Source organism: Synchiropus splendidus, chromosome 17 (genome assembly GCF_027744825.2).
Source record: "Synchiropus splendidus isolate RoL2022-P1 chromosome 17, RoL_Sspl_1.0, whole genome shotgun sequence".
NCBI lineage: Eukaryota > Metazoa > Chordata > Actinopteri > Syngnathiformes > Callionymidae > Synchiropus > Synchiropus splendidus.
In genome coordinates, this window is record NC_071350.1 from 13,141,251 (window position 1) to 13,166,743 (window position 25,493).

The 25,493-nt window shown below is 46.6% G+C and overlaps 3 protein-coding genes across 6 annotated transcripts; 1 reads left to right on the forward strand and 2 right to left on the reverse strand.

The window, feature by feature from the left end:
* Positions 1–1,183: 1,183 nt before the first annotated feature.
* Positions 1,184–7,130, reverse strand: LOC128747989 (proline-rich protein 7). 4 transcript variants are annotated; one of them, XM_053846310.1, is made up of 4 exons: positions 7,008–7,025; positions 6,815–6,893; positions 4,814–5,611; positions 1,184–2,590 (listed from the first exon to the last, which is right to left on the reverse strand). In XM_053846310.1, the coding sequence occupies exons 3-4, from the start codon at positions 5,172–5,174 to the stop codon at positions 1,950–1,952; spliced, it is 1,002 nt and encodes a 333-aa protein (XP_053702285.1). In that variant the 5' UTR covers positions 5,175–5,611; positions 6,815–6,893; positions 7,008–7,025; the 3' UTR covers positions 1,184–1,949. The 4 variants fall into 4 exon arrangements, with proteins under 4 accessions (XP_053702285.1, XP_053702284.1, XP_053702286.1 ...); XM_053846309.1 differs by lacking the exon at positions 6,815–6,893 and having other exon boundaries at positions 7,008–7,130; XM_053846311.1 differs by lacking the exon at positions 6,815–6,893 and having other exon boundaries at positions 4,814–5,606; positions 7,008–7,076.
* Positions 7,131–8,004: 874 nt separating this feature from the next.
* grk6 (G protein-coupled receptor kinase 6) lies at positions 8,005–22,315 on the reverse strand. The gene is made up of 16 exons (XM_053846308.1): positions 22,098–22,315; positions 18,060–18,155; positions 15,756–15,868; positions 13,948–14,025; positions 13,533–13,633; positions 13,069–13,161; positions 11,013–11,076; positions 10,724–10,864; positions 10,316–10,506; positions 10,219–10,256; positions 10,063–10,152; positions 9,786–9,994; positions 9,571–9,708; positions 9,026–9,163; positions 8,823–8,960; positions 8,005–8,756 (listed from the first exon to the last, which is right to left on the reverse strand). The coding sequence occupies exons 1-16, from the start codon at positions 22,147–22,149 to the stop codon at positions 8,706–8,708; spliced, it is 1,731 nt and encodes a 576-aa protein (XP_053702283.1). The 5' UTR covers positions 22,150–22,315; the 3' UTR covers positions 8,005–8,705.
* A 1,431-nt stretch (positions 22,316–23,746) lies between these two features.
* On the forward strand, positions 23,747–25,311 carry nop16 (NOP16 nucleolar protein homolog (yeast)). Its single transcript, XM_053847286.1, has 5 exons — positions 23,747–23,944; positions 24,248–24,356; positions 24,555–24,606; positions 24,709–24,815; positions 25,023–25,311. Exons 1-5 carry the CDS (start codon positions 23,838–23,840, stop codon positions 25,164–25,166), a joined length of 519 nt encoding a protein of 172 aa, XP_053703261.1. The 5' UTR covers positions 23,747–23,837; the 3' UTR covers positions 25,167–25,311.
* The last annotated feature ends 182 nt before the right edge of the window (positions 25,312–25,493 follow it).

Below are 25,493 nucleotides of genomic sequence, written 5' to 3' on the forward strand. Positions count from 1 at the left end.
GATCATTTATTACTTTTTATAAAATATTAAAATTAAGGTCATTATTCAAAACTTTGTGTTGTGTTGAGTTAGCAACTAGCAGTTAGCAACCTGCTTCCTTCCAGCTCGACTTCTCTCTGTCGCCAGTAGGTGTCAGTAGTCGTCTATTTCCTCCACAGCAGGCTGCAGAATAAACACTTGAAATCCATCAGATGCGTGACACGCACGAGCCTCCTGGCTACAATGGCGTGGCGTCGAGTAGATGGGGAAAGTATGACGTCATTCCTCCGACTTTGACTGCAAGTTGCTGGTCACTAAATCCTCCCATCGTCAGCGCTCACTTCAGGCGGGCTCGCTCGGCTCTGGTTTCCATGGAGACCCGCACTTCATCGAGTCTCATCCGAACTGAAAACTGATTGTGGAGAGAAAAATCACTTCACCTGCGCCGTCTAGAGCTTTAATCAGGTCACTTCCTGCTCCGAGTGACTGATGTTCAGCGCCTCCGCTGCAGAGGGTTATTTTGGTTTGATGAATTTCACATCATGTCACTTTTATTTTGAATTTTTATAACTTACATGAATCTTAAATGAGATAAAGCGTTAGAAAAAAAGTAGTAGTTATATTGAACCATATTATGGTCTGATGGTAAACTGTTTTAAAAAAAAAATCAATTTATGCTTTTTTTTCATGTTGATATTTTTCATTTTCAGAACTTTGATGGAGAGACTGTCAACACTTGAATATGTGTGACTGTTGCCATGGTGATGTCAAGCGTGCGTATGTGTGGGCTGATGTTCTTTCTTTACTACATGTCAACACGGCAGCGCTGGCTGCTAGGCGACCGTCTCTCCATCCCGGGATTGAGATCTGACTTTCTCTCTTCACACTCACCATCATCCAGATGCTTTTGTTGGAGCGGATATTCATAAAGATGTGAGACATATGCAGGCAGCTATTCGGTGTTGGAGGAGCTGATGAAATAGCGAGACGCAGGTGTGAACGACGACACCCAGGAGAGCGTCGCCCGGTTTGTCATCTTCCTCTACATTTATTTAAACAAAGAGTGAGCCGATAAAATGTTAGAGGTTTTAAAACAAAGTAAAAATATTTCACAGAAGACGTTTATAAAAACCTCAGGCAGCATATGAAGGAAGAAATGGTATGTTTTATATAATAAAAATAAGAGAACATAGAGCATGGTTAGAAAAAGGTTTTATTTTGGGAGAAACATTTTGAGAGTAAATATTTCAGGGTGAAAAGACTGTCTTTATTGTCCTATCGTGTTAGTGTTTTTTTTAAATCATGTTCTCCGGACACCATTGAAACGGGCCTCTGATAGAACCCCAGGATCAGGAACGTCACAGCTTCACCTGCAACTGGAAATACTTAAACGTGCTGTTGCTAACTGCAACCTTTTATTTCACAGACACTGAAACACATTTTAGAAAAGGTGGATCTACACCAAGTGGAAGCCTGCGAAGGTTCCAAGAAGCAGTTTGTAGAAAAGTAGCGGAAGAGCAGCAGGTGGTCCCAAGTCTTAAGACTTGGGTGAAGCCCCAACTAAATAGTAGTTTTCATTCTGAAGGATTTTGTACAAGTGTTCGACTCGTGGCTGAATCGTCTGAGCAACACAACTTCTCCTCAGTGGGTCGAACAGAACCCCCCAGGTTCTGGAAGCGAGCAGCAAAAATGAAACAGTGGATTGAGCAGCGAGGTCCTCGTGGCAACAGACTGCTCCGGGCTCCATGGCAACGGCAGCATCACACAATAGGTTGTCGAGGCGCGCGCCGATGAAGAGCACGGAGAGATGACGAGGAGGTAGATGAAAACAGTCGTCAGGAAGCGGGTCTCTTTTGTCCGGCCCTCTCTCTCAGAACCAATTAGCTTGGTGCCGTGACTCAGCTTCACCGGGAATTCAACCGCTGACCCGGAGCTCATCGAGCCGCAAGTCAGCTCAGACTCCCCCGGGTCTAGACGGCAGTGCTGCGTCCCAGCAGAGGGAAGGCAGTGGGCAGACCACAGGAGGGCTCCAGGCCACTCAGACCCTGAATCCCCCGTGGATCCCGCGGCAGACCCGGAATTACCCCCGGGAGACTCTGCGTCCCCCCATGAAACCCTGATATCCCAACATGGAATCCTCGTGTCCCTCCTTGTAGCCCATGTATCCCCCCGTGGCAGCCCTGTGCTGCACCCTGGAGTCTGTGCCCCGCCTCTGGTTGTCCCATCCGAGAGGCTTGAACGCACCTCTGAGTCCGGTGGTCCCTGCGAGGCATGGTGGCCATCGCACTAGTGGCGTGGAGGGACCGGGCCCCGGGCGGAGTGTAGTGGTTCAACTCCATGTTGGACAGCAGGTGGCCCAGAGAGTCCCAGCGCTGGGAGGAAGGCAGGCGGATCAGCGAAGAGTAGCCACGGTCCGGGAACATCCGAGCGCTCTTGCTGGTCTCGAACACCACTGGATGCTCTCTTTGGGGCAAGGCCGCGGCTCGTAGCGGGGCGGGCTTCACATAGGAGGGGGCTCGAGGGTCAGCCAGGACCTCGCTGTAGGGGGGCGGTGGGTCCTCCATCAGGACTGCCTCCTCGTAACATGGCGGCTTGCCGAATGCATCTGTGTCTGGGAAAGGAGATCGTGAATTAGAGCGTGTGTGAGAGAGAGAGGCACAAATGTGTTCTAGCTCGCAGAGGCTTCTCAGTGATCAATATAGAGCTCAATATACCACGCATACAACACAAGTTCAGATCCAGTAAAATCTACTCTGAGTCCGAGTCACTTCATTATGCAGCGTTTGGTCATTGGGTTCGTCGCCTTCCCCTGTGATTTCTGACCTCACAGCTGGAACCGATCAGCTCAGCATCACACCTGCTGCACCACTGAAGCTCCAAGGTTTTATCGCTACTTGTTTGTGTCGACTGCTCCTTCCTCACTCTGTTGCTCCATCTGTTATCGTATCCAGTCCTCACCACGTTACTCTCACTTCCTGTTTTTATATTCCGCATTTTACCGTCTATATTTGACCGATGTGTGTATTGTGTGTTTCTCTCTCAGTTCCTCATTCTGTGACCAAAGTCCAGATTCATCCATCACTGCCTCACTGTCATGCCCGGGTGTCAATGGTTCTGAGGTCCATCCATTCTCATCTGCTTATCTGTTGCCGGGTCACAGGGGCAGCAGCTCCAGATGGCCGGGCCAAACGTCCTTCTCCCGGGCAACATCCACCAGCTCCAACTGGGGGATCCAGAGTCGCTCCCAGGCCAATGAAGAGAATACAATCCCTCCACCTGGTCCTGGGTCGACCCCTCGGTCTCTTCCCAGCTGCCTGAAACACCTCCTAAGGGAGGCGTCCATGGAACATCCACATGAGACCTGAACCACCTCAGCTTTCAACGCAGAGAAGCAGTGGCTCTACTCCGAGTCTCTCCCGAGTGACAGAACTTCTCACCCTAAGGGAGACACCTGCCGCCCTGATTTCAGCCGCTTGGATCCGGGATCTCATTCTTTCAGTCATGACCCACAGCTCATGACCATAGGTGAGGGTCTAGATGAAGACTGATCTGTCAACAGACAGTTTTGCCTTTTGGCTCAGCTCTCTCTTACACACAACAGTGCTGTATGGTGACTGCAATACCGCCAGTGTACAGTACAGTACAGATTCGCCGACCAATTTCCAACAAGACTGAGGTCCTGCCCAAAATATCTGGAAGGATCTAGGTTCCAGTCAATCTGTGGGTCACATGACATGACTTTCTGATCAACATGGCGGCTGAGATTTGTCACCTGGCCGTGACCCAAGTACCTCCAGCTTCGACCTGTACAAACTCCAGCTGGCTTGCTATAAAACACCTCAGAGTCTGGATCAGAACCTGCCTTTCTTTCAGCTGGGCTGCTGCCCGGAGACCAGCCCGCTCCATCAGCCAGGTTCTGACAGGTTTGTGGCCCGACCTTTCTGAGCCCGAGGACCATCAGTGACTCAATCCGTACTCCGTCTCTTAGCAATGAAATATTCCCCTGGACGAGACTGCCGAGGTGCCGCTGAGCAATAAACCTGTCCGACCGCCATGAATATTTACCCTCTATAATTAGATCCGACTGGATGGAGAGCAGAATCCTCCTGTCCTCACAGATGGAGCTGATATTGTCTCACTCTTCTTCCTGCTGACTCCACAATCTCTATTTCCGTCCATCAGTGTTTGTGGCTCCGTCACCTCCTCGTCCACCACCTACGGCTCGGCGGCAGCTGTCACCATGACGCCCCGCTGAGGAGCCGACCAGCAGGTGGAGGCGGGAAACAACTCGTGCGGAATCGTCCAGCTCTCAGCTCAGAGCGGAGGAACCGATCAAAGACTGAGGAACAGTTTGTCTTGTGTGATGCCAACTGAGAACATCACACAGAGATTATGCAATCGGTTGGTAAACAGAGTGACTCAAAAACGTAAAACTTAGTCGCGATGAAATTCTGGCGGGTTTACAAACATCTCAAGGGCTTCTCCGTTCACTGTTAGCCCTTTTGAGAAACAATGAGAAGCAGAAGAGGCAGTTGAAATGAGGACAAAGATGTGACGGTGACTACACAAAGTGTGAGAAGCAACAAGGTTCGAAGGAAAGTGAGACAGCTGAAGTTGAAAGACAGTGACTGATACAATGGCTGTGTCAAGGATGGAGAGTCTGGACCTCCCTGGACCCAGAACCCGAAAATGAAAAGCTCAACACTGAACACTTCTGGCGATTGGAAGGCTTAGAAACTTGAACCCCAAAACGGCATCACTGACATGGTGCCTTCTGGAACTGTCAAGTACGTCTAAACAGGATGTTTGGATGCAGCTAAAGGAAGCGTGTTACCTGGCAGTGTGACCCAGTTAGCCTCAGGCATGGGGTGAGGAACTGGAAGAGGGACGGTGGGCGACACAGTTTGGGGAGCAAGGATCTGCGCGGCGTCCCGTGACTGCTGCTGCTGCTGCTGCTGCTGCGACAGAGACGGAGGAAGCAGCGGGGCAGCAGGGGGCGCTGGAGGGTGTGGGCAGTTGAGTGGCTCCATCTCCGCCGACCTCAGACACTGCTCACGCAGACGCCGCTCGCGGAGGCGCTTTAGACGCCGCTGCATGAAGCTGCAGAAGCAGCAGAACAGAACCACCACGGCCCAGATCAGCCAGAACCCAGCGAAACAGGCCAGGAAGGTGTAGGTGCCCTGTGACATCACCATGGCGTGTCACCAGGAGAGGAACATCCGGAGATGTGCGGTCACATGTTCAGATTCAAATGGTTACACAAAGACTGGGTGGTCCACAGTGGACCCCACCAAAAGAGTCTATGGTTCCAGACCTCTGGAGGGTCTTGGGAAACTGCAGACGGGACTCGCCTCCACGTTCCGACCAACTTGTGGCACAGTCGTTGGTCGTCTTCTCAAGAAGCTCTTCAGACCAGGTCCCGATCAGAGAGAGTCTCATGAAGATCTTGACTCTGGAGACACCCTCTGCTCCGATCTTCCCTCACCACCGTGCTGGTGCTGGTCGTCTGGAAGCATCACATATTCATGTGAGAATCCTCCACACACGGTTCTTCACGGGCGGCGCTTCATCTCTGGAGAAACCAAATTCCTCTCCGACTGATCCCTGCAGGACTCCGCGGCGTCTCGCTGCTCTGCAGAGCAAAACAGGAGGGAGATTAGCACGTCAGGAACTCAGTGAAGCGCCGGGTTTATCCCGGGATTCTGATCCTGCTGATGTTGGGAGGGAGGGCTCACAACGTTGCCATGCAAGCGCCACCTTCAGGTCAAGCTATGACAGGATCACAAGCCAATGTTACGACGTGAACATGGTGCGAACAGTTATCACTGCAAATGCAACCAAGTGATTCCGTCCAGTCAGCAAACTCAATTAGATGTAAGCAAGAGTTCCTGCCGTTCTCCAGTGGGAGTCGCAGCGAGTGAGTCACAGGCCGAGGCGTGAGCTGATGTTTGAGTCCCGCTGCTCTGCTTCGAGTCATCAAACATCCCAGAATATCTCAAACCTCCACTCAGGTGAAACATCGCACTCGTGAGTCACGAGGCCCTTCACGCTAAAATTACACCTGCGAGCGGAAAAACCTCTTTTGAAGGACGCAGGTGGGAAACAGAAAACTCAAAACCTGAGTCCGAAAACAAATTCTCTCCGACCTCTCAGCGCTACAGACGAGTTTGGCTCCATTTCAGAGACGCCAGAATACAATGTGTTGCGCTGTAGTCGCCAGGGAAACAACACCACGGTAACTTCACACAAATAAAGGTTAACAGCCAAAACAACAAACTTTCAGTGGGACACTCAGCTTAACCAACCAGAGAGAGAAAACAGGCCGGGTTTTATTAATATTAAAGCATTGTCTCCATCAGAAAAGAGCGAGTAAAAAAAAAAAAAAAAAAAGGAGGTAAAAATACAGAATGCTTGTTTGTAAAGTGGAACTAAATCAATATTCTTATTTTTTATATCAATTTCTTTTAGGAAATGGAACAAGATTTGATCACGTGACTCCAACACTGGCAAATCACGTGGCCAGGTGTTTTTCAAAAATGCATCTTACTGACGTCAGAACAAAAAATGTTAAAATGTTGTGACGTTAGTATTTTTTTAAAAGTACATTGCAGTAAAAAAAATAAATTAACAAAAAAACAAAGTTAGATAGAATATAATTATTCACAGTGTGTTTTAATAAATCAGAATAAAAAAAACTGAAATAATTTTGGGTAAACAGTTTCTTATATTCAGTTCGTCACTGTCATTGAAAACCTAATCACATACGATTCTTTTATATTCTAGGAGCGCAAGGGCTCAACACCGTCAGGCAACAGTGGATTTTTCATTCACTCACCGTTGTTGACTCAGAACACTTCGTCCTCACATCATATCAGTCTTCAACTTGGTCTGATTCCGACCGTCTACAAAAACACCTGAACGTCGAACATCGACCCTCACGGTTAAAAACGAATGGCGATCGAGCTCATCGAACATGAAACGCGACGCCACAGTCTTGTAACACGTTTGAGTGGAGGAGAGACGCTCACCTTCATGATCCAGTCCCGCTGACGCAGTGAGGAAAGAGAAGTTTCTCCTCCACACGTTCAGTCGTGAGGTGAGCGGATGGGAGGGGAGAGGGAGGGAGGTGTGGAGAGAGAGATGGAGAGACCCCTCCCTCCCTCCTGAAAACGAACGTCCTAACGAGGACGAGAACAAAGCCTCCAACTGAAGTCTGGTGACTGTGATGGTGTGAGTCTCTGTGTGCGTCAACTTGTATAGCTATATCTGAGGGGGCCAATTCTTGGAAACACACCTGCTTGTGGGGACCTTTTGCTGGTCCCCACGAGATTAAGGCTCAGTTTCAGGATTGAAACTTCAAAATAGGGTCATTATATGTGAATTTAAGTTTGTTTCAGTGTCCTGTTTAAGGGGAGATGCGCGTGAAAGCCAATGAAATGTCCCCACAAAACATAAAAAACATGACGTGTGTGTGTTCTGACTGAGGACTCTACAGTGACATAATAATCTCCATTAATTCAACCTGCGCTGCAGTTAAATATGAAGCTTTGCCAGAGAATTTAGATCTCTGTGGAGTCACTGACATTTACAGCTCCCTCTGCGTGTGTGTGTGTGCGTAGTTCACACACTCTTCTGATCAGTGATGATGAATCCTGCTGCGATGACGAAGCCTCTCGTGACTTACAAAGTTAGTGGAGCACTCACCCATGACACACACCCTAAGTGTCGTGTCGGACAGTGAAGCTGTTGTGTTGAGCCGCTACTCTGTTAGAAAGAAGAATCTGTTCAGCAGCGGGAGGATTGTAGGAAACACACACACACACACTCTGGAGTGGGTGTGCGTCTCCTCCTCTGTTGCATCTCCATCCTCGGCTGCCAGAGTTGCCGTGGAAACAGCGGAGGATGAGAGATGTTGACACACGTGGAGACAGGAGTTCAGATCTGAACAGGTGGAACATTCGCTCTGATGGGGGGCTGCACCTCGTCCTCTCTGACCTTCAGGGAAGAAAGATTTTTTTTGTCCAAATACCTGACTTTATTATCAAAAACCAGCAACAAAACAAGTTGGAACACAGAAACTGAAACTCATATCTCGATGATATTTTACCCCCCACAGCCAGGCAACTCGAACCACATCAGCCTTCACATCATGACTCCGTCCATCAGCGCAGGAGAAGCTGTGAAGAGGAACCTGAGGGATGAAGAAAGGCTGGACTCCTCAGTGCTCAGAGGTAACTTTATTCATCAGATGCTAGTTCCTCTCCTCCATGGCAACGGCAGTTTCTCTTCAAGGCCAGAACGGGTTCACCAGAGTTGTGACCCAGTCCACAGATGTGTGTGACGTCCTCCGACTTGATCCAGTCCATCAAGTCTTTCTTTTCAACTTTCAGGCCTTGTTCTTTTAATTTAAATATTTTCAGGGGCGACTTATTTTATATTTAGCTGTTCGTTTTCAACCTCTATAAATACATTTCAGTGTTTTACAATAAAACAAGTTTGAGTCCCAAACAAAAGAAATTGACATAAAATATTTAACTTCTGCTCCAGAAATTTCACAATGAAAGCATCTGGAGGTTGTGGGGTCAAATTTCCTGGACTCAGCAGTACCATCGGTAGTTATCACAGTTCCATTGAGCAAGGCACTTTTACAGCCAGCGACAGTTTGAGAGTTCAGTGTCCTAGAGTTCTCTCTCACTTTTTCAAAGTATAAATGTGCACAAGTGTCGTCAAAGTCGTGTCGGCTCGTCGTCGCTGTCACTGCAGTTCCCGCAGCATTCCTGTAGGGGGCGTCAGAGAGCAACCGTCAACGCCATAAACAACCATTGACTGATGTTTCCTCCCACCTGTCTGCCGAATAGCCGCTGCAGCAGTCCTAACTTGGGCGGCGGAGGTGGCGGCTGACCTCTCCAGTCCAGGTCAGGAGGAACCGAGCCGTCCGGCTGCAGAACATTCAACTCAGCGAAGCATTCCGTCTCAATCATCTGGAGGTCGAACACACAGTTAGGAAAGAGGGTTCACAGAGCTCTGACCAGGTCAGCTGACTCGCCTCGTTCTGCCAGGGGATGGAGACGCAGCCCGTCGACACGTCGCTGTAGAACGACTCGTCCTTGGGCTCCAGTTCGACCCCTTTCACCGTCGAGAACTGCTCGATGTCCAGTACATCTTTGCAGTAGATGGCCTGGGGCTGCACACACACACACACACACACACACACACAGCGTTTATGACCTCTTTCCACCAGGGGTCACCAAAACACCTTCTATCGCTCTGGAACATCACGACTATCAGGCAGCGATTTAAACGCGTCACAAACCTCTGGAGTCGCTTAAACTGAAGAGGAAAATAACACACAATAGTTATTGGCCGCAAAATTCGACCAATAGCAAAGCAATTATTTTATATTTTGAATAATCTTGTCCTGAATTTCTGTGAAAGATCTTCCGCCGTGATGTGGTGGGAGCGCCCTCTTCTGGCTATCAGGACACATCACAATGTGAGACATTCACAATTGACCAGCAACTCCTCTCTGCTTCTCTACTCCGGGTACTCCTCTCTGCTACTCTACCCCAGGTACCCATCTGCAGAACTCACATCAGGCACGAATGGTGGCTGCAACATTCCGGCCTCCAGACGTTTGAAGTTGATGGAGTGGAAGATGAGGTGCTCTTTGACCTCTGACGCTCCGTTTCCAAGGCAACCAAGTCGCTGGGCTGGATCTTTGGCAAGGAGCTGGACAACAACAATAACAGGACGATGGTCAGCTGATATGACGACATATGACCATCTCGATCATGGCCACCACCCACCATCTTGCAGAAGGACTTGGCTTCATCTGAGAACTTGCTGGAATACTCTTCCTCCACCTCCTTCACCAGCCGCTCAACCTCCTCCCTCTTGATCTTCTTCTTCCTCTGCTGGAACGGCGACTGGCCCTCGATCATCTCGTACATCAGGCAGCCCAGCGCCCACCAGTCCGGGCTGAAGGTGTACCGCTCATTCTTCACCACCTCTGGAGCTGCAGCAACAGGGAGATCGTGAGGACGGCGGCAGCAGAGACATCATCCAGTAGAGGGCGACTCTCACCCATGTACCCGACGGTTCCCACCCGGCCCTTGATGCTCTGACCCTCCTGTACGTAGAGGGCCAGTCCCAGGTCTGAGATCCGGATGTGACCTGGAACACAGGCGAGTCAAATGGTGACAACGCGGTACAACTGACTCCAGGAAGGTGTGGACTCACCGTGGTCATCCAGCAGGATGTTCTCAGGTTTCAGGTCCCTGAAGGAGGACACAAGTGTTAGACAGAAGAAGGAGGAGGAGCTTCTTTGTCCACTCACCTGTAGACGATGCGCTCGCGGTGCAGGTCCTCCAGGCCGCAGCAGATCTCTGCGGCATAGAAAACCGCCCGCCGCTCGTCGAAGCCCGCCTCACCCATGTGGTAGATGTGGAACTTGAGGTCGCCTCCATTCATGAGCGTCAGCACCAGACAGAGGGCGTCCTTAGTCTCATAGGCATAGGCCAGACTCACCTGTAGGGTCAAAGGTCACGGTGACCGAGTGCCCCAACAACCCTCCTTTGTGGACGAACACTAAAATACACCCACACTCAAGTATATAATGTTGTCATTTCTCCAGTAGATGGCGTTAGCACCAAATGAAAACAGGCACAAAGAAGCCACTTACACAACAGCCTTCTACACAGTGACACACACACACACACAAGTGGCTGTGTCGAGGTGAACTGACCACAAATCTGCTGTTGACCTTCTCCAGGATCTGCTTCTCATTCAGGGCCATGGCTTCTCCTCTCCTCTTCTTGATCCTCTTCTTCTCCAGCTTCTTGCAGGCGTACATCTTCCCCGTGGCTCTCACCTGACATGCACACACCTGCGGCGACACAATCACAGCTTTACCACACTGCACCTGCAGCTCTCCAAGGGCCGACGGAGTACGCCTTCATCCCAGCCACACCCAGCACCTGACCTTCAGTGACCCCCAAAGTCATTAACGCCAACCTAGTGTCAATAATACTCACCTCACCGAAGCCTCCTTTCCCTAACACTCTGTACTGTCTGAAGGTGCTCTTGGTCACTGGTTGCCTGTAGGACACACAAACATTGGACAACTTGAATCACAGCACACCACTTTTTCATGTTTAACATCGTGTGTCTGACGTCGCATCGAGGCATCAGATAGTGGAAGACTGGGATGAGGAAGTAGTGAGTGAGTGGATACATGTCTGTCAGTGAAAAGAACAACGTTTGAGACATGAGGATTTCAGAGTTGAAACATGGCGTTTGAGAGTTGAAATATCAACTATCATAGAGTACAAATCGGAAGTTTTATGTTAAAATAAAGTTTGAAAGTGAAAACGTTTCAGAGTGAAAACAAAACATGAAGACAGAGGACTAAAACATGATGTTGAAGAGTTATAACATGAAATGTATGAGTGAAAATATTAAGACCGATGAGTTACTGAGAGTAATTGCAGTTCAATTTGATAGTAAAAACACTTCACTGTCTCCTCCTTCATCACATCAGACAAGAACTCTGGGGTTGCTGCAAGACTTCGCTTCATCCTCCAGGCGACAAACTGATGAGTAGAGTTCTTTCATTTCAAAAGTTTGACGGCGATTCATTCAGGCATGATAGCAAAACCATCTCAAACAGGCAAGCAGAGCCAACATGCCGCGCTCATCCTCTCATGAAGCAAGAGTCTGAGTCAGCACTTCCTGTGAGCTCCACGAAACATCATACGGAGATGTCGATATCAAGATTACTGATGCTGAGATGCCCACGTCACTTACAAGCCCCAACCTACATCTTAGCTGACATCACGTCCTGTTGCTGCATCCGTCTGTTTGACCCGTTTAATGATAGTTTATATCTCCACTGGTCTCATATTTGAGTGTCTGTTGCAAGATGTTGCGTTCTTTGTGCCCCCTTTTTATCAGGTCATCGGATTTCTCAGGAGAATATTCGGGCTTGTGCATACGTTTGAAGCACGCCAGGTGGCCCTCTAGTGGTCGCCTACATATAAAACTCCATAACATATTCAACGTTTTATTCGCCTGCAGTATTTCAACAATGGGATGTGTGAGCCACAGGCTTCGCAGGTCCCTTTGGCGAGCGACTCGCACACGTCTGTTGTGCTATCATGGCGGCAGATACGATTCAGAGCTCCATGAAAAGACTGATTTTTGTCCGTCAGCTGCTGTTGCTTGGCAACCAGAGAAGCTGCCCTGTGGACTGGTGGGTTCCAATGAGTGTTTATTTGTGCTTTACTAATGTTTTATTTACGTCCATTCATCCATGAACTGTGTTCATTATTATAATTGGAATAAAACAATCCACGACTATTCAGCTCCGCGGCACTTCAGCAGTCGCTCCTTGGCTTTCCGCTCATGTGACGTCTGACTCATGATCAAAGACTCGTCTCGACTGGAGAGGATTCAGCGACCCTGAGGATTGTGTCTCGGACACTGATGGGAACTTGAGGAATTCACGATCCGTGACCTTCCAGAGTTCCTGGAAATGAAACTGTAAACAGCTCGAGGAGACTGAGGCGAAAGGATCCAGTGTGCTCCAGTGTTGTGGCTTCACGTCTCTGTTTTCAGTGTTCCAACTAAACTTGTGGACGCAATCAAACAGAAGCTTCACAGCCTTGTATGAAGAGGAGGAAACATGACGTCCTTATCGGCAACGCTCATGTTGAGATGTTGCGTCTAGGACAGACAAACAAACCTGGAGGACCTCGGAGAGGATCAGGATCGTCAGCTGTGTCATCTTGTTTTCGTCTCCGCTGCTGAGTGTTTTCAAATCCAGTACACGAAGACGACATGATTCTAACGGCTCTGGTGTTTCAGTGGTGGATTCGATGGTGCTCGACAAAAGGTTAAAAACTGAATTTGTTTTAAAAAAGTCAAACCACAATGATTCACCAAATGACTATCAGAGTGAGCCAGAAAGTTCCAATGACAGACGGAGAGTGGTTATCACTCAGACCCAGCCACTGGCCACTGTACTACAGGAAGTATGGAAGACAATGACACACGAATGTGAAGACACTTTTCAGCCATGTTGGTATTCACCTTTCCAGCCACTTCCACTGCAGGAATCTGTTGAAGAACTGGCTGTCGAGGTAGTCAGTGAACGGCGCCAAACTCAGGTAGTCGTGGATCAATCTGAGGAGAAGAACAGTTCAAGAGCCTGTTCAGATGTTCGAAGATCTCAATGTGTGACATTGTCTGACTGATAAGTTCCTCATCCATCATGATTCTAGCTCTGCAACTCCTCCTCTCTACAACAACATGTAGCATCTCCCCACTCTGAGCTACAGTTGCCACCTTTCAGGTAGAAAAACACCACTCCAAATACAGCTGCATCATTGTCATCATCATCATCGTCTCCCACAAAAAGTAAGAGAGTCAAGCGGAGGATTGAAATCCTGAAGGAATTTCAGAAAACTGACACAGTGTGACAGCTAGCAAGAACAGCTCCACTTCACCACAACCGCCTGCTTCTCCACTTCTGCTCCTCCTCCAGAAACTCTTACTTGGTACAGTGGTTGAAGAGCTCCTTGCAGGCCTCCTCCTGCAGCCGCTCCGAGCACTGCTGGGTCATATTCTCCTCCACTTCAGGCACGTGATCTTCTGACTGTGGGACGAAAACAAAGTCCAGGTGAATCATCTGGCGGGGAAGCTGGATGAACCTGAACCGAGATGATTCAGACACGTCGCGGCACGTCGCTGACAAAACTCTCTGACAGTCTGGAGAGTTGAAAGTAGGTCAGATCAGATTTTGAATCTTTGTTTTGACAAGCTTTTATTTCCACCTTCTGAGGGAGGGATGAAGATGAGACGTACGACGGTCTATGTTTCATGTTTTAGATCCAATTGATTTTTTTTTTCTTGGAATACGTGGGGTTGTGACTGTGCCCTCAATCTTTAATTTGGATTTACTGACGTTACCGTTGGATTGAAGAATTTGTTGATCAGTTCTTGACCGCAGTCTTTCCTCTTCTCGTCCGGCGTCACCTCATATTCCGCCTGAAAAGACACAGATAAACACACGTCTTGTGAATCCTTCCCAGAAAAACTCGGACGGAACTGAAGCAGAAGCAGGGACGAGGAGAGACTCTTTGTGTTTGTGGATTTCTTTATCTAAAAGTCTATTCATACTGAGATCTGACTGCAGACAAAAGTAACTTTAGCTCAGCCCCAGCATCTCAACTTTTTCAGGAAGTGAAACCTTCCACCTCAGCTCTCCACCTCACTAGGACTTCAGCTATCAGCAGAAGACACCATCCCGCCTCCCTCCCTCTGGAAGAACTAAGTGCTTCCTCCCTCTTCTCTCCAGCCAGAACATAAGTGACAGTGAGACGTTGAAATCTCATCTTCCTCCATCTGCGTCCTCTTGGAGGAGGAGGCAGGAAGTGGTGCTGAGAAGAGGACGGCTTGATTGCCGAGAGCCAGAGCAGCAGTCAGGCTGGAGCCTCATCAACTTTAAGAGCGGAAAAAAAAACCTCCATTGATTTTTAAGATGATTTATTTACTCGGTTATGAAGCACACGCGTCGCGTGCGTCATCCCTAATATTAGCATCAGGAGTGGAGTCCCACAGGGGTCGATCCTTGAACCTCCTCAACCAATAAAAGAATACATTTGAGGAGTGGAGCGGCAGTTGCGTGGTGATGTAGGATTGATGCAGTAAGCTGGACAAACAGGTGGTCATAATGTTAAGATTGATATTAAACAGGCCTTTTTATCTGCTCCACGATAAGGTTCCCTGTTGTTTGAGCTCATTATCTCAGCTGGACCATATGACCTTGTCGGAACTATCATTTCTATCCGTTCGTTCTTACTGTGTGTGTTTGTGTATCAGGGATTCAACGTGGGAGTTGTGTGTGTGTGTGTGAGAGGAGGCACTGACGCAGTTTCCTCAACTCCTCAGCTCACAAATGTCAACAGTTCCCAGAGTCCATTAAACAAATATTAACTTCACTTCCTGCTCTTCACTCCGGCCTGCAGATAATGAAGATCCCAGTGGTTCCTCATGCAGAACCATGGACGCACGCAGAGTGGATTTCTGCAACGTTCGGCGCGGTTTGTGTGTGTGTGAGACCAGAACTCCACACAAGTACAGACCTGTTCTCCCTCTCCACTTAACTTGTTGCGCTCAACTGACTTTACTGATCAAGAACTTCAACTTCAGTCAAGGACTTCTGACTCAGCCACGCCCTCCACTCCAGTCCAGAACCTTGCACTGCAGGCCTGTGACTCGTAGTACTGTAGCTAGTATTACTTACATTAGCAGTAGCAACAAACTGGACCGGGCTGAAAACATGGATGCTGGCTTCAAAAAAGGGTGGAGCAGGCTGTTGGGGTTATTTACACAATGTATTATTATTATATTATTATTATTATTTAATAATGTTATTAATATTAATCCATCTATGTATTATCTATTTACTTAAAAATACATGAATTTATTTCGTCATGATATACGTTTATATATTGTGGGTATTTATTTTTTTGTCACTTTTTTTAATACTTGCAGATGCTTTGTGGATTTCTTTGATAGTTGTTGTGTATCTTTCATGTCTTTGGCATGTGCCAGTGTCTTTGTTGTCATAAGCTGCTGTGACACGTTGAATTTCCCCACTGCAGGACTAATAAAGGACATCTAATGCAATGCAATCTAACCTAATAATAACTAGTTTGGCCTTTGCAGCAGTATTTACATGGCGAGTTTCACGCGAACACAAACACTTGTCTCACCACAGCATCCAGGAATTTCACGCAACGTCTGAGTTCTGGTCGAGTCTCACAGAACTGTCTGAAGAGCAGACGTCCGATTGGCTGTCGCTCACACAGGCTGCTGTAGTCTCTCTCTGCGGAAACACATATGTCGGTCAGACATGTGACAAAGAGGACACGACTCTCAGAAACCAGCAGCAGCTTCTAACCGTCAGCACCAGCAGTTTAGATTCTGGCTGGTGATTGTTGCTACAGCAATTCCTGAGGTTCATTTCCATTGAAGCTACTGCTTCTTATAGCACTACTTCTGGTGCATCCAATTCTACCTCTGACGCCTTTTGTTATTTCTTTGGACGATCCTGATATGACCTCTGAAAACCCCAAATCCCACCGTCAAGTGAAGATCATTCATGCGTCGTTGTGTAGGACTCTGGGCCTCGGCCTGTAACAATTAGCTTCATGTTAGCTCATGAGGCTTTGTGGCCGGTCCTTGCGCGGCTGCTCGGGCGTGAAACAGAACATGCCCCAGTTCCAGGAACTTGCCAATTCCGCTGTTGTGGACCAGTGGATCTTCTCTATAGCTCTCAGGAGGTGTGATGTTCATGGATCTGACGAGGGCACTGTAGAGAACATGATGTATGAGGGAGACAAACGCCCCTCTGTCCCTCACTCTTGAACACAGAGCCCACTTTTTGCTTAGATCCACGGCACCATTGGTTTACTCTCGACAGGTCCAGTCTACTGAAGGTTCCCTCGACAAGTTCAAAGCATTCAGATCTGAATAAATACTGATCTAGATCTCAGTTATCTCACAGGAAGTTTGTGCTACCTCACAGCTTCTCAGATGGAGAAGTTCTCCCAGTGAAAAAGGGTCAAAACCCCCAACATTGGGGGCCCCTATGCTGCTCAAGTGCTGGGGTGAAAACTGTTCTTGTTCTGACATTCCTGGACCATCAAAACAAACAAAAAATCATGAGCAAACTAGTCCTCACTCTCCGTCTTAAGTTTTCTTAGGTTACATTTCTTTCCCCGAGTCGCCTTCCAGTACTTCCCGCACCATCCTGCGGCACATCTCCGCTCACCACAATAGGAGCCTTCAAGTTTCCCGACTTCTATTGCGTCGGAATTTTTTCTGTCTCTGATTAGATTCAGTGTTTTGGCCAGGCTGTTTCGTAAGATCCGTTGGTTGTGAAAGACGGTGACGTTATGAGGAAGGCGAGAACACGGAAGTAGCGGTCTGTTTCCTGAGAACCGTCTTCACAGTAAGACGCAGATGAGCGGCTTATATCTGCCCTCCATCGATCACAGAGATTGTTACTCAGTAGCAACAAAAAATGGCTTTCTTTTATCAGTCGAATCCGAGAAGCGGCACACATCAGCAGGGTGGTATGAAAAACCAGAACCAGGTCAGGGGTATACTGGAACCTCTTCTGAATTCATGTCTTTCGGCCTCTTAAAAAATGCATTGAAAATTGAAAGAAATAATTCAAGGTAAATATTGCACCTCACTTCACTATAGATACAAAACAAACATAACAAGTGGCCTGTGTGACATCGGCACACAGGGGCTTTTAATTTCAGCTCTTCCAAGTAAACCGACTTCTGGGTGATAGTTCATAAGGAGTCGACCAGAGATCAGAAGCCTGCTTGTTGTTGTTCATTCAAGGTTTCAGTCGCAGCCCAGAAAAACATCTTTGTGCACTCTGACTTGTGTGTGCTCACGGATGCTTTGGGGAGAATCCGGGTCCTGGGTTGCATAACACAACACTTTTATCTGGCTAACCTTGTCTGACTGCAGCAGACAGAATCATCATTGTGTCCACTTCCGTTTGGGTGGACCTTTGCAGAAAGGGTCAAATGTCTGGAGGAGTATGACACCCATGTCTCACGGCTTCTCAGAACCAGATTTGGTTTTAAGAAGGCCAACTGGGAATCCTGGACTTCAGTGTTCAACGATTTTGTTTTGCATTCCGATGTTGTTTGTTTGGAGCAACAGTCACCTGTATCGGCTAAAAAAGAACAGATTTGACATTCAGATTTGGACTGATTCCAGAACTAAAATGGACTAAGTTTCTGCAGACACTCTATGTCCAGTACTCTTGAGAGGTGCAGCCATCATGACAGCTAACCACAGAGTGGTCACGCGCTTGGATGAGGAGCTTGCAGGCCAGTTGGGAGTTTCCCCAACAGCTGCTGTCGACTCTACGTTGCAACACATTGTTGTGCTTGCTTCAGATTTTGAGTTCAAATTTAAGTAGGATTTGAATTTTATTCCTGCTGGAATTTGTTCCTAGGGAGGAATAGAGGAAGTGATGTCTTGCTCACCTGTGTCCCGTCGCAAGTCTTCACACGCACTGATGTGAGGAAACTGCAGCATCTGCTTCCACTTCTTGCTCTTTCCCTTCCTGTTGCCTCCTCCACCTGTGAGAAACAACAAGGTTTCAAGTTAAGATATCATCTATCTATCTATCTATCTGTCTGTCTGTCTGTCTGTCTGTCCGTCCGTCCGTCCGTCCGTCCATCCATCCAGCCATCCATCCATCCATCTATCTATCTATCTATCTATCTATCTATCTATCTATCTATCTATCTATCTATCTATCTATCTATCTATCTATCTATCTATCTATCTATCTATCTATCTATCTATCTATCTATCTATCTAGCTATCTATCTATTATCACCCATCCATCCATCCATCCATGCATGCATCATCCATCCATCCATCCATGCATGCATCATCCATCCATCCATCCATGCATGCATCATCCATCCATCCATCCATCCATCCATCCATCCACACCATAATGCATTGTCTCTTTTCTCATCTCTCCACTGACTGCAGGTTAAGAATCTTGCAGCGCCTCCTTGTTATTGCCCGGCTTGAGATTTGAAATGCAAATGTTCACAAAGAAGAAATGAATCTCAAAACATGTAAAACAGCTCTTTGTTTTGGAAATGGACAACTCACACGTGTGCCGAGCGACGCTGCCACGCGACTGCGTCACTCTTTTCACAGTCCTCACATGCACAGTAGCATCAGCAGGCGAAACCACAAACCCTCAGTCATAAATAAGAAGGATAGGGATCAGCACCTCACAGTCTGGAGATCTATCCTCTCAGTTTGAGCTTTCAACAAATATTTATCTCCACAAAATGTTTTTTTTTCCTCATTCTTCTGGGATTTCCCTGCAAGGTTTGCAACAGCAAGTCCAACTAGCTTGATCTTCCTCCTAGTCACACCCTCCCCATGCCTTCATTCACACATCCATTAATGTCATTGGTTCCTCTTCTTCTATCTCCAACATTCTTGGTCCAACACTGTCTCTCCTCTCTACAAGTCCAAACTATCTCCCTAACGTTGTCTCCAAACTTGAGCTATCTTGCACGTAGCTGGACCAGAATACGATTCATCTGTTGTTATCGTCTCCAGGAAGTTTGATTTATTGTTTCAATCTGAGGAAGTTCGACTTTTTTCAACCTTGCATTCGGGTTTGACTCATTTCGTTCCTCCACACTCACAAAATTCTGAGAACAAAGTCTGAGTCAGAGCAGCGCAGCAGTGATTGCCACATGCATCGAAAAGTGAGAGTCTGATAAGAGACTGAGTCTGACACTCCGAGTCTCGCTGCGGTCTGGTCTTCTTCACCTCCCTTTCCTGTTTCTGCTCCACTCAGCTAAGACAGTGGATGGTGGTGGCTCACCAGACTGAACCTTGAAGATAATCAGCAACATATATCGTCTTCTACTCGATGTGTGACTGATGGCCACGATTAGCTCCACGTCCACATGACTTAGACAGTCAGAAGCCTTGTGTGGTTAAACATAGCACATGTGGGCTGTATGGGACTTTACACTAGTTTAATGAGTGATGTCATGTCAACAATAGAGCCACTATGCTGGCTGCACACGAGCGGAGCGACCGGTCGCCTATATAGGATCGCACCGGGGCCAAAGACTCACTTCATAGTCAATAACATTGGATGTGGCATCACATGTCGGCGCCACAGTGGTACAGGAGCCCCGTGTCCCGAGCCCAGTGTTTTTCAGCCTTTATTAAACCGTGGCACAAATCCTGAAGCACACCTCAACAGGAACCTCAGCCAGAAAGAATTTGGAGAAAATGTATTTGTACAGAAAGTGGAGGGCAATATGCCAAAATATACCAGGATTATTCATTTATTTTGAATAAGCGTTTCCGTTTCATCGCAATCTCACGTGTTTTTCAGATGCAACTTGCAAGTTTCTGACAACCTACGTCAAATTTCATTGTAGTTTGAGGAATTTACAGACAAATCTTACATTCTGTGCCTCAACTTGGATCATAACTACAAATTTCTTTCTCTCTTCACATGTTGGAGTGCATTTGTTTGGCTCTGCTTTTAGTTTTGAGCCAACTTTTAAACAACGAAGCAAAAGTCAAAAAGTGTCAATACAGTTTTGAAGTGAGATATCACGTGTTGCCGTTAGCTCTGTTAGACCTGAACACCCTGAACCGGCCGTATTCAGTGAAAGTCGATCATAGTTGAGGACTGGGTGCACCTCAAGGCTGTGAATGTTTATTTAAAAAAAATATTAGTTTGTCAGTGGACGTCATACTAACATGAAATCAAACACCCTCCTCAGCCACTACAAGCCAGCTACACCAGTTTCCACCTCATCCCCTACATCATGTCACATTTGTCTAGAAAATATGTGGAAAATTTGGGAAGATATAATATCATAAATTTACTTATTCATTTGTATGTTAGCCTGGAATTAATCACTCTATTTTACCTTGAAAAATTCACTCCATATTCACTACCATTACTGAATATTAACAGTAAATAATCATTCATTTGTTTCCCAAATCTGAGGTGTTGCCTAATCCTTGTAACACTAAGCTGTAAAAACAGTTTGACAGGTATGACTGAAATGTGCTGTGTCTTCTCACTATGAGAGCAGCAGAGACGACAAGCTGAACTGACAGCAAAGGTTTGCGTCAGACCACCTGTAACAACAGCCACACAAAGAAATATGAAACTCAGATTTGTGCTATTTTCCTGACGCCGGCAGCGTGAAGAAACCGTTTGGCAGGAAGGTGGAGTGAGACCACAGAGACACCTCAGAACAAGACGTGTTCTTCAGGCAGCGAGAGCATCACTGCTGCAGACCAGTTCTCCCTCCACTGCTACAGGAGGAATCTTTCTTCTATATACTGTTTTTATTTCTCCTCCCAATCACATTTAAGTTTCCCGCCACATCACTTTGAGCATCAGTCAGAAATCCAAGTGACTCCAGACGTAACACGACATGTAAATCGTGTCAAAGCTGAATGAAAATCTGACGTGGATTTGCGTATTAACAAATGTTTCACTGTCAGAGGTGCAACTCAGTCGTCCACCAGGGACTCAGAGTCGATCACCGCCTCTTCAAAATTGAACATTCCTGAGCATCTTGCTCCTGAAGGAGCAGATAAGTTTGACCTTTCCCATCTTGTATTACTTCTGCCCAACTGAGTATGAAGGAGGAAGTTCACGGTTCGGCACCTAGTGAGGTCATCACCAGCTGCCCTGAAGACTGAAGAGCGAACGCGGTCATGAGCTGATGTGATCGGGGTCTCAACTGTTGCCTGCCCCGCCAGACAGCAGATGAGGACTTGAGAAGAAGAAGAGCTCACGCGGTGCCGTGCTCAGTGACACCTTCACCGAACAGATGGGGTCAGCCATCTAGAATGATGGCGGCTGAACCGAATTGAGCAGATAATCTCGCAGCGAGGGATGACACTCATCATCTTGTGCGTCGCTGCAGATGGCATCAGGATTATGTTCACCGCATCTCTTGTGTGACCACCTCAGAACCACAACAACTGCCAGAGTTGGCTGCCGTCTCAAAACAAAGTCGACATCTGTGCGCCGTCATGACAGCCGTGCAACACGCCACATGGCGGCCGTTGGTTTGTCACTGAATGTCAGAGTGGAGAAGAGTTGAGCTGTGCATCAACATCCTGTTTCGCAAATGCTGGCAGATGCTGCAACATCAAGAGGGAAACCTCACACTCGACCTCTTCCGGACTGTCACTCTTCGCGCTCATGTGCCAAACTGAAGTGTTTTAGCAACAATGCACTTCCTCTTGTGCGTTTCTTCCATTTAAAGCGTTACATTTGGTAACTGGAAACAATAACACCTTCTATTATCTCGGATATTTGTGCATCTGACTCAACCGAAACGTGAACTGATATTGGTCCTGAAGGACGGAAATGTCAGATCGATTGTTCCCCGGTACTTTTCTAGAACCAGACTTTGAAGAACTTTGTGTTGGATGTTACGCGACCTCCAGACTTCCACGCGCCGCGGAAAGAGAGCGGTCGTCTCCATCCTTACCTTCCCGAGCTTTCAGCAGCACCGTGTTCGCCACGATGTTCTCCAGCTCCATGTCTGCTCTCTCCTGGCTTCAACAACACTGGTCCGAGCTCCTCCTCCCCCTGAAGGGTCCGATCTTAGCGTATCCCTAAAGCACCGACCACCTCATCCTGTCAGGGGAACATGCGAGCCAACGTTTCGGCTTCGGCGGAGTCCCGTCCAGCGATCGTCGCAGCCCTCCTCCTCCTCCCCCTCTCTCTCCTTCCGCCCTGGTGTTGGCTGTGAAGGAGGAGCAGGACAACCCCAGCTCTGGATCAGAGATAAACCTGGTAATCATCTTAAAAAATGATTGAAAATAAATGTCTTTTAAAAAGTACACTACATTTATTGAATTCATATTTGATTCAAAAATATTGTGATTCATTTTACATATATGTATAGATAGATATTTAATGTAAACTATATATATATATATAAAACAAGCAAATGAAAATAGACGATTTCATTTGATTATAATATTGAAAATAATTATATTTTTTAATTGAATTCAATAAATGTACTTTTTATGCATTTTACATACATAGATACATTACATAGATAGTTTACATTAAATGCTGGCTAATAAAGTTGCTTTACATGAGCAATAAATGACTGCCATCTCGGTTAGTTGTTTTATCATGAAACATCATATTCCTGGTTTTGATTTGCCTCCCAAAAAACTTCCAAAAACCATGATTCAGACAGGTGGTTATTCAATGCAAGTGAGCATATGTTTATGAAAACCCAGAGCGTGTCTTCTGCTGCAGGGTTACAAATGATGTGTTTTAACACAAACGCCACATAGATACTTTCTGCTAAAAGTAGCCTTCTATCATTCGAAGAGCGACTGATATTGTGTTGTGTGAATATACATTGCGTTCGCTGTGTGACCTGTATCTTTGCCTTGACTTTGCTATCCTTTAAATAAATGGACAAAGAAGACTACAGATCTTCGACAAGCAAACTTTCCCTATTGAGGAAAGAATAAAAGGAATCTGACCTAGTCTAACATCAACATTCTGTTACATAGTGACAAACCTGTGGTTGAGCTATATGATCAGTTTATTGAATGTAGTCTATTTTCCAGATAATTAATTACTGTTAATTGATCAGTTTCATGTTCATTAATGACATTGAGCTTTCATATATTATTTTTCTCATTCTGGTGGCCTGTTGACCTCAACTCCAAAGTGGGGGGGGGATAACCACTACATTGTTTTTCCAAAGTAAAAATCTACACATTAATAGACACTAAATAGTTCAAAAATGCTGTTCAAATTAATGGGTTACGCTGACATCTACAGGTTAAGATCAGCAAACACGCCTCTGACGTCACGACGTCCTCTTGCATCACTTGGTAGCTGCACTGTTTGCTGTAATGTTGATCATTGATGAAACATTTAAACACCTTTTTTATTCAAAAGCGTTGGTTATAAATTTGTTAAACTGGATTGCCGTGTCTAACAAATGTTTCTGACCCTTCCTAAATTTAGACAACGTGGGAATAATTGTTTAATAATTATTTCCATTCTGACGCTTAATTCAACTTTTCGAAGTCGCGTTTTTGTACCTTTTTGGCTATTCTTACTTGCCGGAAAAGAAGGGGCGTGGTATTTAGTCACATGACCGGAACAACGGAGCCCTTCATCTGCACGTTGTGATCACGGGCCAGAAAAAAAACAAAACTTTACCATTCAAAACGAAGTATAACAGAACATTACCATGCCGAAAACAAAGCGAGGAGCACAGAGGAAAAAGTTCGATTACAACAGAGACAGGAAGAAGTTGAAGAGGAAGTTAAAGAAGAAAAACAACCCGAGGATAGAGAGGTGCGTGAGAGGCAGAGTGTTAGCGTGTAAAGCTAAACCTCAAACAAGTGTCGACTGTCTATAGCTGTGGGACGGCAGTTCTCTTATTCACTCGATTAGACATCTCACCGACTGTGTTTACTGCGGTGGCTGCGCAGAACGTCAGTATGACGTGAATATCCGAATAATAGTAAATATTTTGAGTTCATGGCTGTCCATTTGTGAACGAAGACTTCAATCGTGAAAATGTTCCACGTTAAAATGTGTTTTGTGTGAACGTTTCTTAATACTGTTATTTACTTTTTCGTTGTGTCACTCCTCCAGTGCACAGATACGAAATGCGTGGAGTAACAACAAGTCGACAGCTGGTAATCTTCGAGACATGGGTCTGGCATTTGACCCCAATCACAGTATTCCCTTCAAAATTGATGGGGTAAGTGTTAATCCCTCAGATCCAAACAGAGAACATGTTATCGCATATATTTCACAGTGAGCTTGTTTGTTGCTGTGTTCTTCTCTTTTATATTTCTTCTGCTCTCTTAAGCTGTGATACATGTGTTGAATTGTGTTGACTCTGGAGGGAATGTCAATGATTTCAGCAGAAAATGTTATTTATTCTTCTTCGTTTCAGGCTTCAGACAAGAAGCGAGTCCGTGTGGTGAGGAAGCCATACGTCATCACCCGTGAGTTTGTTTTCACTCTTCTCTAATGTCACACCGATCAGATCTGCATTACAACATTTTGGCCAACAGTCGTCACAGTCCACACTGTTTTTTCCTGAGCAGAACTGGAGGAAGAAGCCAATCGCCCGATCAAAAACACCAAGACGTTGTCAGCCGACCTGATCGAGTATGTTCAGTACATGATCCGCCATCACAAGGACAACTACAAGGTCAGAGCCGTCACCAGTTGACTTCATCGTTGTTTAAGACCATGTCATGCTTCAGGCCGCTGGCACGGTTTCTCTAAACAAGAAGATGACTGACTTAGTTGTTTTCATGATATTATTGTAGATAAGTGTCCTCAGTTGACATGAATGCTCATCGCTTTATGAAATGACATTTAAAAAATAAGATGGCCTCTGTTGCTCCCCATGCAGGCCATGGCCCGAGACGAAAAGAACTACTATCAGGACACACCGAAACAGATCAAGAGGAAGATTAACGATTACATTCACTGCCACCCGGATCAGTACGAAGCGTTTGTCAGTTCCCTGGCTCCTCTGGAACCGATGGTCCAGTAGCGGGAGCTGTCCCTGGACTTGTGTACAGAAATCGAGACTGAGACTAAACTCAACCAGGATCTGGATCTTTTTCTGAATGATCTGTTTCATGTTTTTAATGTTGCCTGTAACCGTTGAGTGTTTGAATACACGAGTGCTGCTTTTACGTGGTGCCTCGTTCTTTCCATCTGTGCATTCACAGTTGCACGGAAGAGGGTTTATTATTGTCGTGGCTCAAAACATCTCACAACTCTTCAACCTAGGTGTTTGACCTGAAAGAATCCCTGAGAAAATCACATGTGGAGATGAGTGTTGGTGATGCTTGTGAGTGCTGTTCTGTCCTGTCCG

What these genes read in the sequence shown, in the direction of transcription:
- LOC128747989 (XM_053846309.1), bottom strand. Translation starts at nt 5,174, where the DNA reads ATGGTGATGTCACAGGGCACCTACACCTTCCTGGCCTGTTTCGCTGGG. An exon ending in TAACTGGGTCACACTGCCAG is followed by an intron (nt 2,591 to 4,813) that starts GTAACACGCTTC and finishes CTCCTTTCCCAG; the next exon opens with ACACAGATGCATTCGGCAAG.
- grk6 (XM_053846308.1), bottom strand. Translation starts at nt 22,149, where the DNA reads ATGGAGCTGGAGAACATCGTGGCGAACACGGTGCTGCTGAAAGCTCGG. An exon ending in CATCCTGCTGGATGACCACG is followed by an intron (nt 10,153 to 10,218) that starts GTGAGTCCACAC and finishes CCTGTGTTCCAG; the next exon opens with GTCACATCCGGATCTCAGAC. An exon ending in CCAAGTCCTTCTGCAAGATG is followed by an intron (nt 9,709 to 9,785) that starts GTGGGTGGTGGC and finishes GTTGTTGTCCAG; the next exon opens with CTCCTTGCCAAAGATCCAGC.
- nop16 (XM_053847286.1), top strand. Translation starts at nt 23,838, where the DNA reads ATGCCGAAAACAAAGCGAGGAGCACAGAGGAAAAAGTTCGATTACAAC. An exon ending in TTCCCTTCAAAATTGATGGG is followed by an intron (nt 24,357 to 24,554) that starts GTAAGTGTTAAT and finishes TCTTCGTTTCAG; the next exon opens with GCTTCAGACAAGAAGCGAGT. An exon ending in GAAGCCATACGTCATCACCC is followed by an intron (nt 24,607 to 24,708) that starts GTGAGTTTGTTT and finishes TTTCCTGAGCAG; the next exon opens with AACTGGAGGAAGAAGCCAAT.